At 37.3% G+C, this 15,915-nt stretch overlaps 1 protein-coding gene across 3 annotated transcripts in view; it reads left to right on the forward strand.

The window, feature by feature from the left end:
- TENM3 (teneurin transmembrane protein 3) overlaps window positions 1-15,915 on the forward strand; it is a 1,349,345-nt gene that overhangs the window by 837,060 nt on the left and 496,370 nt on the right. For all 3 annotated transcript variants that reach the window (XM_060184664.1, XM_060184667.1, XM_060184671.1), the window contains one exon: window positions 1,367-1,645. In XM_060184664.1, the coding sequence (XP_060040647.1) occupies window positions 1,367-1,645 (279 nt within the window). The remainder of the gene's footprint in view (window positions 1-1,366; window positions 1,646-15,915) is intronic.

Raw genomic sequence — 15,915 nt, forward strand, 5'->3', positions numbered from 1 at the left:
CAGGTGTCTATCTTTCTCTCCCCCCTCTGTTTCCCTCCTCTGTCCATTTCTCTCTGTCCTGTCTAACAATGACGACATCAATAACAACAACAATAATAACTACAACAATAATGAAAAACAAGGGCAACAAAAGGGAAAATAAATAAATATAAAAAGAAAGTTTTTAAAAAGATCTTTATGGGGAGCAGAAGGTGAAAAGTCTGGCTTCTATAATCTTTGCATGTATTTTGATTTTGATTGGCACCTAAGCCTCAGATTTCACCTTGCCAGCAAGAGATGAGAAAGCATAAATATTTGTATGCATCCTACAAACTAACATTTTTCTCCCTCCGTATGCATGGTGCCTCAAAACACATGTGAAACTTCAAGAATAAATAGAGGATTAGCAAAGTCATTTATAAAGTCAGTCATTTGAAAGTGTCATCTAATTTAAACACTTTGCTTTAAGTTATTGCAGTGTCATGAGTTTTACTATGCTCAATTTATTAGTAAAGGGCTGCAGGGTTCACAGCCATTTATTTTCCAGGGAACTTGATTTTATCATTAATTTTTAAATACATAATACGCTTTTTTTAGTGTGCATCTTACTTGCAAAACTTGATTTTCTCTGATCAATACAGATGTTTCCAGGTATTTAGTAAATCCCAATGTCTAGAAAGTTAGATGTCTAGAAATTTTCAAGAAGTTATATCCCATAACTTTTATGTACATATACACACACACACTCGCGCGTGCGCGCGCGCACACGCGCGCGCGCACACACACACACACACACACACACACACACACACACACACACCATATTTGTTATTTGTTAAGGTTGAAAGACACAATAAAAAATGGACCTAGCATATGTTTGTATTTAAAAATTTACTTATTCTTGAGGACAACAGTTTCTCTTCCAATGAAGTAACATCTGGGATAGGAAAATCCTCTCCTGTAGAGTAGAGCCTGAACAGGAGTAGGGGATACCTGACTATTTCTATAGCTGCACAAATCTACTAGGCAAATCTAATAACTGATAACGAATTCATTATCTGGGCTGGCTTTTCATGGTGTGTGCTACTCTGCTTGCTCACCTCCTGGGAGATGCTTATGGGTTGAAATAGTAGAAAGAGAAGCCTCTGAGTGGGGGTTGGGGATGGGTGGTCAGTAGTGGGCTCCCACCCTCCATAAATGTCTCCATGTGACCCTCCCTATACCATGCAAAGCTAGCATAGACACTGGGTGCTAATAACTGAAAAACCTGACTGCTTGCCTGTTTATTTGGGGGTGATTTTCTTTTAAAAATAAATTTAAAAAATTAAAAGCCGGCTGAACAGTCAACATATACTCACCAGTTGTTATTTCTTTTTCCCCTAATTAGGACAGAATTTTACCCTAAGGCAGTTAGGAGTGTGTGAACCAGCAACTCGAAGAGGACTGGCATTTTGTGCGGAAATGGGGCTCCCCCACAGAGGTTACTCTATCAGTGCAGGGTCAGATGCTGATACTGAAAATGAAGCAGTGATGTCCCCAGAGCATGCCATGAGACTTTGGGGCAGGGGGGTCAAATCAGGCCGCAGCTCCTGCCTGTCAAGCCGATCCAATTCAGCGCTCACTCTGACAGATACAGAGCACGAGAACAAGTCGGACAGCGAGAACGGTAAGTCTCATTCTGTTTACTTTCTCATGTCGGTGTTCAGTGCTTCTGTCTGCTTAGGTTGACTCTGTGGGGCCTGCTGCTCTTCCTTTCATCCTTTCTCCTCTCCTTCTTCTGTTCCTTCCAGTTTGTTGTTGTTTTCTGTTTGCTTTGTCTGAAGCAATAGAACTCAAGAAATGTCCTTGAATAATGCAATTTTTTCCTTGGGAAAAACCAATATCTGACATCAGATTGTTAAATGATGCAAACCTTCTATGATGTGTTTAGCTATCATTTTGGAAAAACAGTCTAATCATGTACAGAAAAGAAAAAAATAAAGGATTAGCTTTGACTTAACTTAGACTATGTCACCTGTTATCCTCTGTGGAGTAGCAAAGCAAGTAGTGATAAAGTTTACCTCAGAACTAACTTGCAGTCAAGGATGTCTTTGTAGATTCCTCTTGAAGATATCTCAAAGAAGTTGCAGAATGTTAGAATGGATGAGTGAGCACACAGAATAGTTTATTAACAGGGCTCAAGTGATTGAAAAACAAATCTGATGATACTTTAAACTTACTAGTTGATGAGAGCAACTGAAATGTTGGAAAGGGGAGGGCATGACCTTTGATGTGCTTTGGGGACCAGATTATTATGCAGTTAAATACACACACAGAATTGGGTTTTAGCATAACCAAATAGCAGCCATACATATTGTAAGAAAAATGTCTTTATACATAATTGAGCCTTTTTTTTCTTGTTTTCAATACAGAGTAATCAAAACAGATCATACCAGTGCAACAGTAGATTTGAAACAAAACTTAATTTTTAGTCAGTGCTGCTTCCAAGAATAGTTGGTGCATCAGGGCCAATGTACCAGACAATGAAAAAAAGTACTTAACCTTTAGCATTTATTATTAGCCGTTCACTTCCTACTTCTGTTTATTGATGCAGTGCATCTAAAAATCAAAGGAAAAATGAAAATGGAAGGATTGCATGATCTCTGTTTTTATCAGTGATGTTTCATTTTTATTATTTATTAAGTAAATTTGCTAGTTGCTTCATAATAGGTAAGTAAGTCGGTTGTTGGCTTTTTGGCTTTCAGTTTTCACAAAGTCACAGTATGAAGGGGTACTTAGTGTTTCCCCAAAACTTTTTTTTTCTTTCTACTCATGAAAAAGAAGTATACTACTTTAAGCAAACAAAACAGTGTCTTATGTAGAATACTTTAGTGTGTTAAGCCAATGTTATTTAATAATATGAACTCAGTATCTTCATTTTGGAAGTGTCAGGCTTTGGAAGAAGGTTGACTTTATTCCAGAGTTTTTTCTAGCATAATAAATCTTAGGATCAAGCTGCCAATATTTCTGTGAACTACTGCATTTACCTCCATAAAATCTGTGTTGTTGTCAGTTTTAAGCAGAAGTTGCTAACTTTAAATGCACACGATCTTTCATAAACATAGCTTCCAGCCTGCACCTCTTGCTTTCTAGCCATTCATCGGCATCTGCACATAACACTCTGAGAAAAGCAGGTACAATCTTTGTATTTAACATTGGGCATTTGGGTACAATCTTTATATTTAGCATTGGGCATTTGTTTTTCCTAAAATGCATGATAAAATTTTTGATGATTATAGAAAAGATAAAGAATAGAATGCATTTCATTTTCATGTTCTGAATCAAAGACCGTCAGAGGCAGGGAGAGAGAGCTTACTGGCAGCACCTGGGTTTGGTCAAAGGTCTTGAGTTTGAACCCCTGCCCCACATTGGAGCATCATGGCACTAGAAGAGCTTCAGGGATCGTGGAGCAGCATTGTGGTATATTTTCTTCTCTGTGCCTCTCTCCCTCACTCACTATTTGAAAAGTTTAAGAGGGTGAAAAAAAGTTGTTCCAGGAGTGATGGAATCACACTTGCATGAATTCCCACTGCTGGTGGTGGGGGCTGGAGGGCTATTAAAGGCATAGTCATTAACTAGTTTTCCCTATGGACTCAGCTGTCAGCTCAAACCTCTGTAGTAACTCATTCTCTCTAACAAGTTCATTTTGTTACTGTATCTCTATTGCTAAAAGACAAATCAAGTTTATTAATTTTTGAACTCCGTTAAAACTGTCTCACAGTGGATTCCCAAACATATGTCATCGTTTTCTATTCAAAAACATAAAACTGAAAATAGTGCAACCTCAAGTTGATAGAATGTGACATCCAAATGACTGAGAATAGAGGAGCAAAAAGTGTGAATTTCCCACACCATTGGCCTTCTCCATTTGAGTAGATTAGTATCCAACTCTAAGAAGGACGCATTCCCCTACTCCAGAATTACATCAATATAGTTCCAAGAATATGGAAAGACCAAAAAAAAAAAAAATACATTCTTCCATTTCTCCAAGATGGTTAGTTACTGTGAATGAAGAGAAAGGGAGAGAGTGTCAAGGGCTAGCCTTGAAATTCTGAACATTTGGTAGCATTTGTTGAGAGTAAACAGGTCAGGCCAGTGAAGAGTATAAAGTGTCAAAAACAATGTTTATTGAGCCAGGCAGAGTGATGAGTTAAACTTGTGTTTACTCTTTTCCTAAGGCTTGGCTCTGATTGTTTTCTTAAACAACATTTTGATGGTCTAAGAACTCCCAATGAGTTCAGTTTTAAGAAAGAAAACATGGGAGGAAATAAAATAGATATGACCTCTTAATGAAGTCAGGCAATTTCATAGAATTAGTGTGTATGTTCATAGCAGTTTCATATTGTTTACTTGCTTTGAATTTTCAGTGATTAGTCAGAGAGAATGAATTCTATTTAAAGTAGTTTATTATATTAAGATCTGGAAAAGCATAATTTCCTAAGTTTTGCAGCAGATATTATAATTCTGAATTGTGAGATTAAACCAAAATATTAATGATACTCTTTTCTGATACTAAAAACTTTTTTTCTTAAGCTGGTTTATGGTAAAAATACCAGAATTTATAATTTATACATGGCCTTCTATAATGTTTAAAAGAAGTATTCTCATGATTATTATATATTGTTACTATTAGAATTTTCTAGCCAAAATGTGTACACAAAATTACTAAAATAATTCATTTTTACCCTCCTAGGTTATTTTTAATTGTGTGACCTTTGAAAGATTATTGATTTTCCATTTTTATTTTCCTATGAATTTCAGTTGTTTTCATAGTTTAATGTATACACTTTTGTGAACAGTAGCTTGAGATATGACCTTGGAGGGCCTGTTGTCTCATGATAGGTCAAAACAGAAAGGTAAAATACAATTCATCAAAAAATGAAATTCACTAAGGAACCAGATACTGGTTAGCATCCAATTTAGCTTGAGAGTTTTCACTATTTCAGTTGACTATGAATAAAGCTGTTTTCCCCAGGGGGAAAAAAAAGTTATCCAACATTTGTAAAATTATGCAAGCAGAGTGTCTGACGGTCTAGTTAAAATTTCAAAGAAGAGTTTAGTCACTAAAAGGGATTAGATTTCATTTATTTATTGATAAAGAGGCCAACAGTTCAAGTTAAGAAGGTGCTAGGACTGCTGTGAGGCTAATGAAATTTTGATGATCCCATGAGAGGAAAAGAACATTCGGACCATGTCACACATGTGAGCAGAGATTCAAAACAAGTGAAGAAATGTCTTCTTTCACAAAACTAACTCTTTACCAACCATAGAGATTTGAAGTTAGAAAAAAGATGTTGAGGGAGTCGGGCTGTAGCTCAGCGGGTTAAGCGCAGGTGGCGCAAAGCACAAGGTCGGTATAAGGATCCCAGTTCGAGCCCCCGGCTCCCCACCTGCAGGGGAGTCGCTTCACAAATGGTGAAGGAGGTCTGCAGATGTCTATCTTTCTCTGCCCCTCTCTGTCTTCCCCTCCTCTCTCCATTTCTCTCTGTCCTATCTAACAATGACAACATCAATAACAATAATAACTACAACAACAATGAAAAACAACAAAGACAACAAAAGAGAAAATAAATAAATAAAATATTTTAAAAAATTTTAAAAAAGAAAAAAAAAGATGTTGAGGGAAAAATATTTTAAGTCTGTTAAATTTCATATGAAATTTTAATTGTTCATCATTTTTGCTAAATAGATAAACAAGAGAAATCCATTTATTTATTATTAATTTATCTTTCATTTTTAATGGAGCACCAGGAAATGAGCCTAGGGACTTCATTCATATAATACTCTATAGAATGGTACCCCCTAGCCTAATGTCTTCCTTTTTTATTTACAGAAAGAGAGGTTAGGGGAAGAGATAGGGGAGAAAAGAAGAGACAGAAAGAGATGAAACACCACGATACCCTTTTACCAATGCTCCTGTGTGGTTCCAGGGTCGTATTCATAGTAAGTCCTGTGCTGTTCTAGAATGAGCTGTCTCCCAACTGGAGAGGTCTTTTTGGACACCTGTGGATGACTTTGGCTGTCTTTGGCATGCTAAAGCAACTGCCACACATCAAGGCAAATACTGTAAGACAAGTGGTTTGCAATAATATTTTAGCAGCAGCTTTCACAAGCTATTGAGAGATTACAAAATAAATGTAAAGTGGCATCCTAATCAGAAAAACAATTCCCAGTATGATCTGAGTTGTTTTAGGTGTCTTTCCTGTCTCTGATGCATTTTTTGTTAAAAGTCCACAGACTGAGCAGAGGAAACAGCTCAGCTAGTAGGGGGCAGTATTTGAATACTTTAAACTGTTTGATCCCCAGCACCACATGCACCATAGTCCTGCTCTGCCTTTTCTCTTTTCCTTACTATCTCATGGGCAATAAATAAAATAAATATTTTTCTAGAAAACCACTGACTGTACTCCCACTCTCCAGTTTTACAGGTAGTCAATTCCAAATATGTATTTAAATGTCAGGAACAAAGGACTTTTATTTTTTCCCAAAACAGAAACAGAAACTTTCAAACCTTACAGATATTTGTGGCTTTTTTTTTTTTCCCCAGAAGAAACTGATCAGATAATAATATCCTTGTCCTCTGGCTGGGTGATTGTATGAAAGTTCCTGGATTTGGACTCATACCAATCAGGGTTTACAGCAGCTTGTTTATGTCCTAAGGCTGTTGGCTTCTGTATTGCCCAGTGATCTAGTTTCCAGCTTTTTCATTTCTATCAGCTACTTGTACTGCTGGATCTCCTCTTCTGCTGGGAGAACCTGTCTTACTCTTTCTCCTTCCCTCAGTAATTTCATATGCCCCTTGAAAAGGTATAACTTTTGATATTAGACAGAACAAAAGGGATGATACTCCCTCTCCCATAACATCATGGTGCAAGAGCTTGAGATTGTTCTGTGTTTGGCTTCAATCTCAGACATGCTAACTGCCACCTTATGTAGATAGATTCCATTTTACAACTCCAGCCAATTGCATACAGTTCCAATATGGCTTTATTGAGCAAGTTCACATTACAATACAGGTATAAAATTCGACTAGCACTCAAGGGTGGCTGGAGTGGGTGGGACAAACCCTATGATACTGGCTCAGGAGACTAGTGAAGGTGTGTGGAGGCAGGAGGCTGTGAGTTCTCTGCAGCTTCTGTTCACTCGGAAGGAGGAACCACTTCTCCTGGGAGGATCCTCAGAAGTTTTCACTGAAGAAGACTTCTGGGTCACAAGCAGAATCCATGAGGCATCTTAGTTTAGTCCCATTCAATGTCCAAATCTTTACCATATTTCAAACATATGTGATCCAGGATGATCTCAGTGTTTATTTTAGTTAGATCCTCACTCATAGTTAGGTGTTATCTGTTCTTGCTTCTATAGTAAGAATGTGCTTCCCATGAATAAACCCCCCATCTCTCTTTTTCCCCCAAGTCAGATAGTGAAATATCACTATCTGACTGCCCCCCAACACACACTTTTCACCAGCTTGGGTCCCACTTGCTCAGTGATTCTAACCTTTTCTTCAGCTAGGGGATTACTATGGTGTCAATGCACAAAATATTGTCATTATTATTAAAATGACCCAAAAAACTGCAGCGAGTGCAGTGGTTGAAAATACATTGTAGAAGCAAACCACCTGGATTTATATGGTTTCCACTACGCCTCTTCCTCTGGTGTGGCTTGGTTAAGTAATTCAGCCATTCCTTATGGGGTCAAATAAAGATAATAGAAAATAGCGTACACTCCTTTTAGAGCTGTTGTGAGGATTAAATGAGTTCAGGTCTTTCATGTGCCTAGAATACCTACTGACATCTAATTACTCCCAAATAAGTGTGCACTCATTTTGTCATCTATTAGAGGTAGAAAATTTGATGTACTTAGTTTTGGCAAAGGGGAGAACTAGTGGTCTTCTTTAGAAAAGGCCTAGATATTTGTGTAGTCTGGAATTTCTGTAACCACTTATTGATTCTTTTCTTTTTTTCCTCAAACCCACATCCTTTTCAATTTACTGTAATTAAATGAACGGACATTGAGTGGTGCTGATAATTAGGCTGATAGCTGTAGACTTCAAAGACTTGAGCGTGCTTTCTCTGCTCCTGGTGAAAGGAAAAATTCAAAAGTAGTGTTTCCCTCAAAGGCATGTTACTTGGACAGCCAGTCAATTAAAAGGCAATTTAGATGCTGCTCATCAGTTCACACAATGAAATAAATCATTCCTGGAAGACTTCAGTTCTCACCTGAGGTCTTAGTACTATACCAGTTTCAGGACGTCACTAATGCTGCAATAATTGTGTATGATACTGGTTTTAAGGGTTAATTTAGCTAAGAAAGAGGGGATGGTACTAATGTACAACATATTTTTTAAGTTTATTTATTAATAAGAAAGATAGGAGGAGAGAGAAAGAACCAGACGTCAGTCTGGTATATGTGCTGCTGGGGCTTGAACTCAGGATCTCATGCTTGAGAATTCAGTGCTTTATCCACTGAGCCGTTTCCCAGACCACAGTACAACATTTTTAAGTATGGAAATAGATAGTTGCTTTGCACAGCTAAAAAATTGTTTCAAGGAACCAGTTCATTTGTCCTTTTAAATAGCATTTTGACTGTCTACTTTCTATGTGCATAAAATCTAGGAAATGAGTTACTTTAAGGAAAAATGTATACCCCTTCCACCAGTTTGATAAACCATTGTTATGATAATATTTATACCAATCTCTCAACAGAGAACATTAGATAATTTACAAATCAGATTGCCATACCAAGCTGAATATGTTTCCTGAAAAAGAGGACAATGTAGTTTCTCTTCTTTCTAAGCAGTTGCGTAGAGTTGAGTAAGAAAAAGTGAGTGGGGTTTTTGCTCTCCTATTACCAATCATATTCAAGAATCTTTTGGAAGAAATTACTAGGGGCGTTGAAAAACTTTATTAGATCCTATGCTTGTGATGTTTCCATCAGTGATTGACATAGATGTCACTTCTTTCCAGAATTTTTCATGAAAGGGATAATATTTGAATTTTATGAACATAATTTCAAGAGAGCTATGTGGTATTGCTGAACTAGCCTTCATCTATTCCTTCTGCTTTAACCATGAAGCTTTCAGAATGCTTAAGGACTTGATTATAAGAATTAAGATGTAATTTTATTGCTTCAAGAAATAAATGGTATTTCAGGCTTACTCTAATTTTAAAATATTCTATTACACACACTAAACCTTAACTTGGATAGCAATTAGGGCCACTTTTCTGGCATGTATGGTCAACTCTGGTATATTCAACTATTGTGAAATATATTTTGTGTGCCCTGCAATGTGAAAAATAGCAGAAGTTAGTGGGCTTATTAAATCAAACTTGGGACTGAAGGGTTACTCTTCAAAATATCAAATTGTTTCTAATATTTTAAAAAAACTATTAAATTGCTTTGGTATCTGTAGGGAGTAATTTGTCATTCTTTCAGTAAAAAACTCATTATTTAAAGATGAAGTATGTTGGGAGTCGGGCGGTGGCGCAATGGGTTAAGCGCACGTGGCGCAAATCGCCAGGACCTGCAGGGGAGTCGCTTCACAAGCGGTGAAGCAGGTCTGCAGGTGTCTATCTTTCTCTCCTCCTCTCTGTCTTCCCCTCCTCTCTCCATTTCTCTCTGACCTATTCAACAACAACGACATTAATAACCACAACAATGTTAAACAACAAGGGCAACAAAAAGGAAAATAAATAAATAAATAAATAAATAAGATGAAGTATGTTGATTTCATGTGTGCGGCACATTACTTTTGAGCATAATAAATTATAATTTAAACATATTTAATAACATTTAATATTGTGAAATTAGAATTAAAAGTCTGTAAATTCTGCCATAATTTTTGTGTTCAGTTATATAGTTACAGTATTTTATTTTCATTTTCATTTTTTATTATATTTATTGATTGATTTATTGGATAGAGATAGCCAGAAACTGAGAGGGAAGGGGGCTATAGACAGGGAGAGAGACAGAGAGACACTTGCACCACTGCTTTACTACTTAACAAAGCTTTTCCTCTGCAGATGGGGACCAGGGGCTTGAACCTGGGTCCTTGGGCATTGTTACATGTGTGCTCATCCAAGTGCGCCACCACGCGGCCCCTATATTTTCTATTCTGATAGGATTTTTGAAAACCTCTGTGAGGAGGGGGGTGTGGTGCCAGGAGATAGGTCACCCAATAAAGGCTGCAGGAGTCTCTTTGTCTCTTTTTCTCTCAATCTCCTCCTTCCCTCTCAATTCCTCTCTATCTCTAGCCAGTAATAAATAGTTAGATTAAAATAACAGTAAATAGTATTAATATTATAAAAGAAAGGAAGAAGGAAAGAAAGAAAGAAAGAAAAAGAATGAAAGAAAGAAAGAAGAGAAAGAAAGGAAGAAAAATTTTTGCCAGAAGCAGTAGAATTATGTAGGAACCATGCCCCAGCAGGATTCCTAGTAGAGAAAAAAAAAGTCAAATTTATCAATCATTTGGAAAAAAAAAAAAAAAAGGCAGTCTTTCACTCTTCATATGAATTTGCTACTTCTACAACACTCAGTTATGGTCAGATTTATTTGTTTGCTTAAGGTGTATAGAGTGTATTATTAGTTCTATCTAATTATAGAGTTTAAATTCTTGTAAGGCATGCTATACCCGTATATCAAAACTGATGACGTTTGCAATTTTGATTTTTGAATGTGTTTTTTGATATCCTTGGTGGTAGCAGTAAGAATGTTTTAATTAATGGATTGAATAGTGGTGAGTGCTGAATCAGGTTTATTGATATAATTATCACTAAAATAGAAAAAATAAATGTCAGAGCCATAAAACTTAGCTTATTTTCCATTCGAGGGTATTTGAGTGTATCAGAATCAACTGACTTTCAGCTATATAGAGATTATTTTCTTAAGTCATAATAATCCTGATTAATAACATTTGTCTTTATACAAGTTTACATGTGAAAACTGTATACTTGCATACAGAGGTGGTTACATTATATTGGAATTTTTGTTCATTTATTAGTTAGAGATAATTTTCCTTAATGAATATATTGTACATAAACTAAATGTGAAAGCTTTTTAAGTTTATATGAAAACAGATACAGGCACACTTAAAACTGAGAAAGAATGGTTAAGTATCTTGTAAGTAGTACTTTGATCTTAAACATTAAGATGTACTAAGAAAATGAATACTTTTGAGATGTGAATGTTGAATGGATTTCTTATTGAATATCTCAAGGATGCCTTTGTTCACCGAATAAATAACTAATGCTGGTTATTGGAAAAGCAAATATTAGATATAGTTTCTGATAAAGAAATTCATAGCTTGATGGTATGAACTAGCAAATAGAGGCTGTAACTGTGGGAGAGATAGCATAATCATTATGCAAACAGACTTACGCTTGAGGCACCAAGGTCTAGGTTCAAGCACTACCAGAAGCCAGAACTGAACAAATGCTCTAGTCAGAAAATTTAAAACCCTAATGTGATAAGTGGTGTCAAAACAATATGTACAATAGGTATCAACACAAGGCTGAGCATTCCCAACAGAGAGCAGGGATAAAAGAGGACATTTTCCTAAAGGAAGAAAGCAATAACATCACAACATAGACTTGAAGGATGTATAGAAATTCAAGATGTTACCACTGGGAAGATGACTCAGGGTTAGAGCACAGGACTTTCAGGTGTAAGGCTGCAAGTTTGATTCCCAGCACTGCATATTATTGAGTGATGCTTTGGTATTCTCTTTCTCTCTTATTAATACTAAAATGTTTTAAAATTGTAGACCAGGCAGCAAAGGAAAAACTAGAGTTTAATATTCCTGGGGACAGGGTCAAAAGCCACAACTGTTTTGTGCCTCAGAACAGAGATGAAAGAGAAGCCTGTACAAATAGCCCCTCTTCACTGTGGTGTTCCTGTATTCACCTCACCCAGTGCATGAACCTGGGACTGAAATGTTTGCTGAGTGAATATGTAATGTGTTTGAAGACTATATTGGAAAGCAAAAATTTCAGCTAAGTAGTACTGTAGAGGTAAGAGAAATCTATTCAGGTAGAATCAAGAATAATGGTTAATTGTTTAGGAAGAAAGAGGATATTTCAAAATACCCTATGGTCAGAGGGATTGTGTAGAGATAGCCAGACTTCCATACCAGCGGGCTGAGAGATTGCATGTTCAACCCCTAGCACCACCATGTGCCAGAATGAGCAGTGCTTTGGTCTCTTATTCTCTCTCACATGAAAATAAATAAATTAATTAATAACCCTTCCCAAATGGAAGACTAAAGTATAGAACCAGCAAGAGCACTGTAAAATTCAACTAAAGAAGGAAGGAAAAATGGCTGGAAAAGTCTGAGGAATATAGGAATAGGAATACACACACACTGTAATCACCAGGGCTTTGCTACTCTAGACTGACATATATGACTATAACTACAAAATAACTATGAATATAACTATAAATATGTACATATCATAGCACCATCATTTCCTTCATTTCAGTGGGGACCATTCAAACTAAGGCCACATGCATAGCAAAGCATATACCTTCCCAGGTTAGCTGGTTTGCTGACCTTTGATGTGAATATTTTTTTAAATATTTATTTATTATCTTTTGTTGCCCTTGTTGTTTTATTGTTGTAGTTATTATTGATGTCGTCATTGTCAGATAGGACAGAGAGAAATGGAGAGAGAAGTGGAAGACAGAGATGGGGAGAGAAAGATAGACACCTGCAGACCTGCTTCACCGCCTGTGAAGCGACTCCCCTGCAGGTGGGGAGCCAGTGGCTCAATTGACATGAATATTTTTATATTAGAAAATATATAAGGATCATTATAAAGAAGTGGAAGAAATACAATAAAGAGGAAGTAGATCAGACTGTGTCCAGAGATGTTAGGCATGGAATGTCAATCCTTCACCTTAATTACTCAGGTGAGACCTTTTCTTTCATAGTATTCTCTAATTCCATTCCAGGAAGTTCACTTCCTAACAAAGTCCCAAAACCTAGGTATAGACCATGTTCTGTAAGATAGAGCATATGTTCACATGTATCCATAGATTAGGGCAAAATATATACCTGAAAGTAAAAATACGCAAGAGTCTGTAGTGAGTCAGTATCAAGTTCATAATAAAATAGTGTCTACTTAGACTTAGATACCCTCCTCACCTACTTCCTATTATAGTTCTCTCACTCACTCCAAAGCTAACCTTAGAAAAGCAAGGACTGCAAAAGCTGAATAAAGGCAAGAGACTGGCATACTTTAATGATGATTATTCAGTCACTATCAGGCCATTCCATCAGCTGGGGCCCTAATCGGGGAGTCCTGATATTCCCAAACAGACATGATGGGCCTAGACCTCGAATAAATCCCTCTTTCCATTGTTACCGGACATTTCTATCAGGAACAACACAATAGACCCCTTTGTGGGCCCCCACAGGACCTTGCCCCCAACTTGGGTCAACAATGGTCGAGAATGTTCCATCCTCTAAAGGGAGGCTGGATAATATACTCCATGCTAAACCTGAGGAAGATGGGTCCTGATATTGGGAACATTCCTACTTATGACCACAGAATGTGAGCTCAGATCTAGAGGGATGCAGAGGTCACATAGTCTCCTAAGCTGAATATGAGCCCCAGATAACATCAAATTGATGGGATTTACAATCAACAATATTTATACACCTTTTCTGTATTTGGGAGCTACTCTCTTCCCTGATCCAGCTTTCTGGTCCTTCTTCCAGCCACGACATCATCTCCCCAGACAATAATTAGGATCCACCTGCCTTCAGATTATAGGCTCAGGCAAAAACAAAACAAACAAACAAAAAAAAAACAACAAACAAATAAAAAAACACTAGTATAACCACAGGCCCTTTGGAGGCAAACGCTAGAAGAAGAAGGCCCTTTGGAATATAACTAAAATATGCCTACTAGCTATCTACAAAACAGAGAAATCCCCCAACTCTTCATCTGCACTATTCCAGCCCTTAGGTCCATGATTGATCAACAATTTGTTTGGCTTTGTATGTTAACTCTCTTGTCAACCACCAGGTTCCAGATGCTAGCATGATGCCGACCAGACTTCCCTGGACAGACAACACCACCATTGTGTCCTGGAGCTCCGCTTCCCCAGAGCCCTGCCCCACTAGGGAAAGAGAGAGATGGGGGCTGGGAGTATGGATCAATCTGTCAATGCCCGTGTTCAGTGGGGAAGCAATTATAGAAGCCAGACCTTCAACCTTCTGTATCCCACAATGACCTTGGGTCCATACTCCCAGAGGGTTAAAGAATAGGAAAGCTATGGTCTGGGAGATGGCTCAGTGGATAAAGCACTGAACTTTCAAGCATAAGGTCCTGAGTTCAAGCCCCAGCAGCACATGTACCAGGGTGATATCTGATTCTTTCCCTCTCCTCCTATCTTTCTCATTAATTAAAAAAAAAATCTTTAAAAAAACCAAAAGAATAGGAAAGCTATCAGGGGAGGGGATGAGATACAGAGTTCTAGTGGTGGGAACTGTGAAGAATTGTACCCCTCTTATCCTATAGTTTTGTCCATATTTCCTTTTTATAAATAATTCTTTTTTAAAAAAAATAGGAAGTAGAGGAGATTTAGAAGGGGATGAATAGTGTCTGATATCTATGAGATCCTTGGATGATAAACTTTTTTTTTATTTATTTATTTTTAATTTTTTAATCTTTGTTTATTTACTGGATAGAGACAGAAATCGAGGGGAAGACAGAGATAGGGAGGAAGAGAGACAGAGAGACACCTACAGCACTGCTTCACCACTTGCAAAGCTTTACCCCTGCAGGTGGGGACTGGGGGCTTGACCCTGGGTCCTTACACACTGTAACATGTACACTCAGTCAGGTGTGCCACCTAGCTCCTGGATTATAAACTTTTATATAAACAAATTCCTCAAAACTTTTGATCTTTTAGGGTGCATTTTATCTTACAATTTTGTGTACAGAATTAGGCTGGTGCTTGCTAAAGAAAAAAAGATAAACTTTATATCATCAGATGCTTTATGTCTTTATACATTTAAGTCTTTTATATCTTTATAGATGTCAATCTGATAATTGATTGAAATCATAAAATTTAAAGTCAGCCATGTATATAAATTAATGTTATATTTGGAATTGAGAATCCATGCCACTGTGTCTGGTGAAGAGTACATTCTTATTTCATGTTGACATTTTATTTTAAATAGTTTTATGGAATATTTTTAAAAAAGATATGTGCAGAGGTGTCAGGTGGCGGGGGAGAGAACTTGACCAGAGTCAACCTGGGCTGCTGCTTACTCAGCAATGCGGGAGAGGAACCAGGAACTCTTGGCTGAGAGGGAACACAATGCAATTCTCCTTTATTGATCAGATACACCTTTTATGTATCTCTTTAACGAGAAGTGGCAAATGGGGAAAGGAAATGGCTAGGAGAGGGTCAGAGCAAAAAAAAAAAGAGCAGAAAGATAGCAAGCTTCCATCTAACCAGTGGGGATTAAACCAATGCCCTGCAGTCATGGCCAGTCTCAGGCAAGACAAAACAGTGATTGTGTAAATACACCAAAGCAGCAAGCAATGCTGGAGACCCGGCGTAATGAACAACACAGAGGCTAATTTAAAAAGCAAACAGTCATCAGTTTTGAAGTCCAGACTAATAGTATTGCTCTTCATATTTCTCCAGCTACACAGATAACTTCTAACTTCCTTTGCTTTATCCTTTATTTGTATGTGCATGTGTGTACTTATATGTACTTCTTTTTGGGTAAAGAAGGGTTTTGTTTAAATATTTATTTACTTATTTCCTTTGTGTTGCCCTTGCTGTTTTTATTGTTGTTGTAGTTATTATTGTTGTTGATGTCATTGTTGTTGGATAGGCCAGAGAGAAATGGAGAGAGGAGGGGAAGACAGAGAGGAGGAG

This window comes from Erinaceus europaeus, chromosome 2 (genome assembly GCF_950295315.1).
Source record: "Erinaceus europaeus chromosome 2, mEriEur2.1, whole genome shotgun sequence".
In the NCBI taxonomy this organism is placed as follows: Eukaryota; Metazoa; Chordata; class Mammalia; order Eulipotyphla; family Erinaceidae; genus Erinaceus; species Erinaceus europaeus.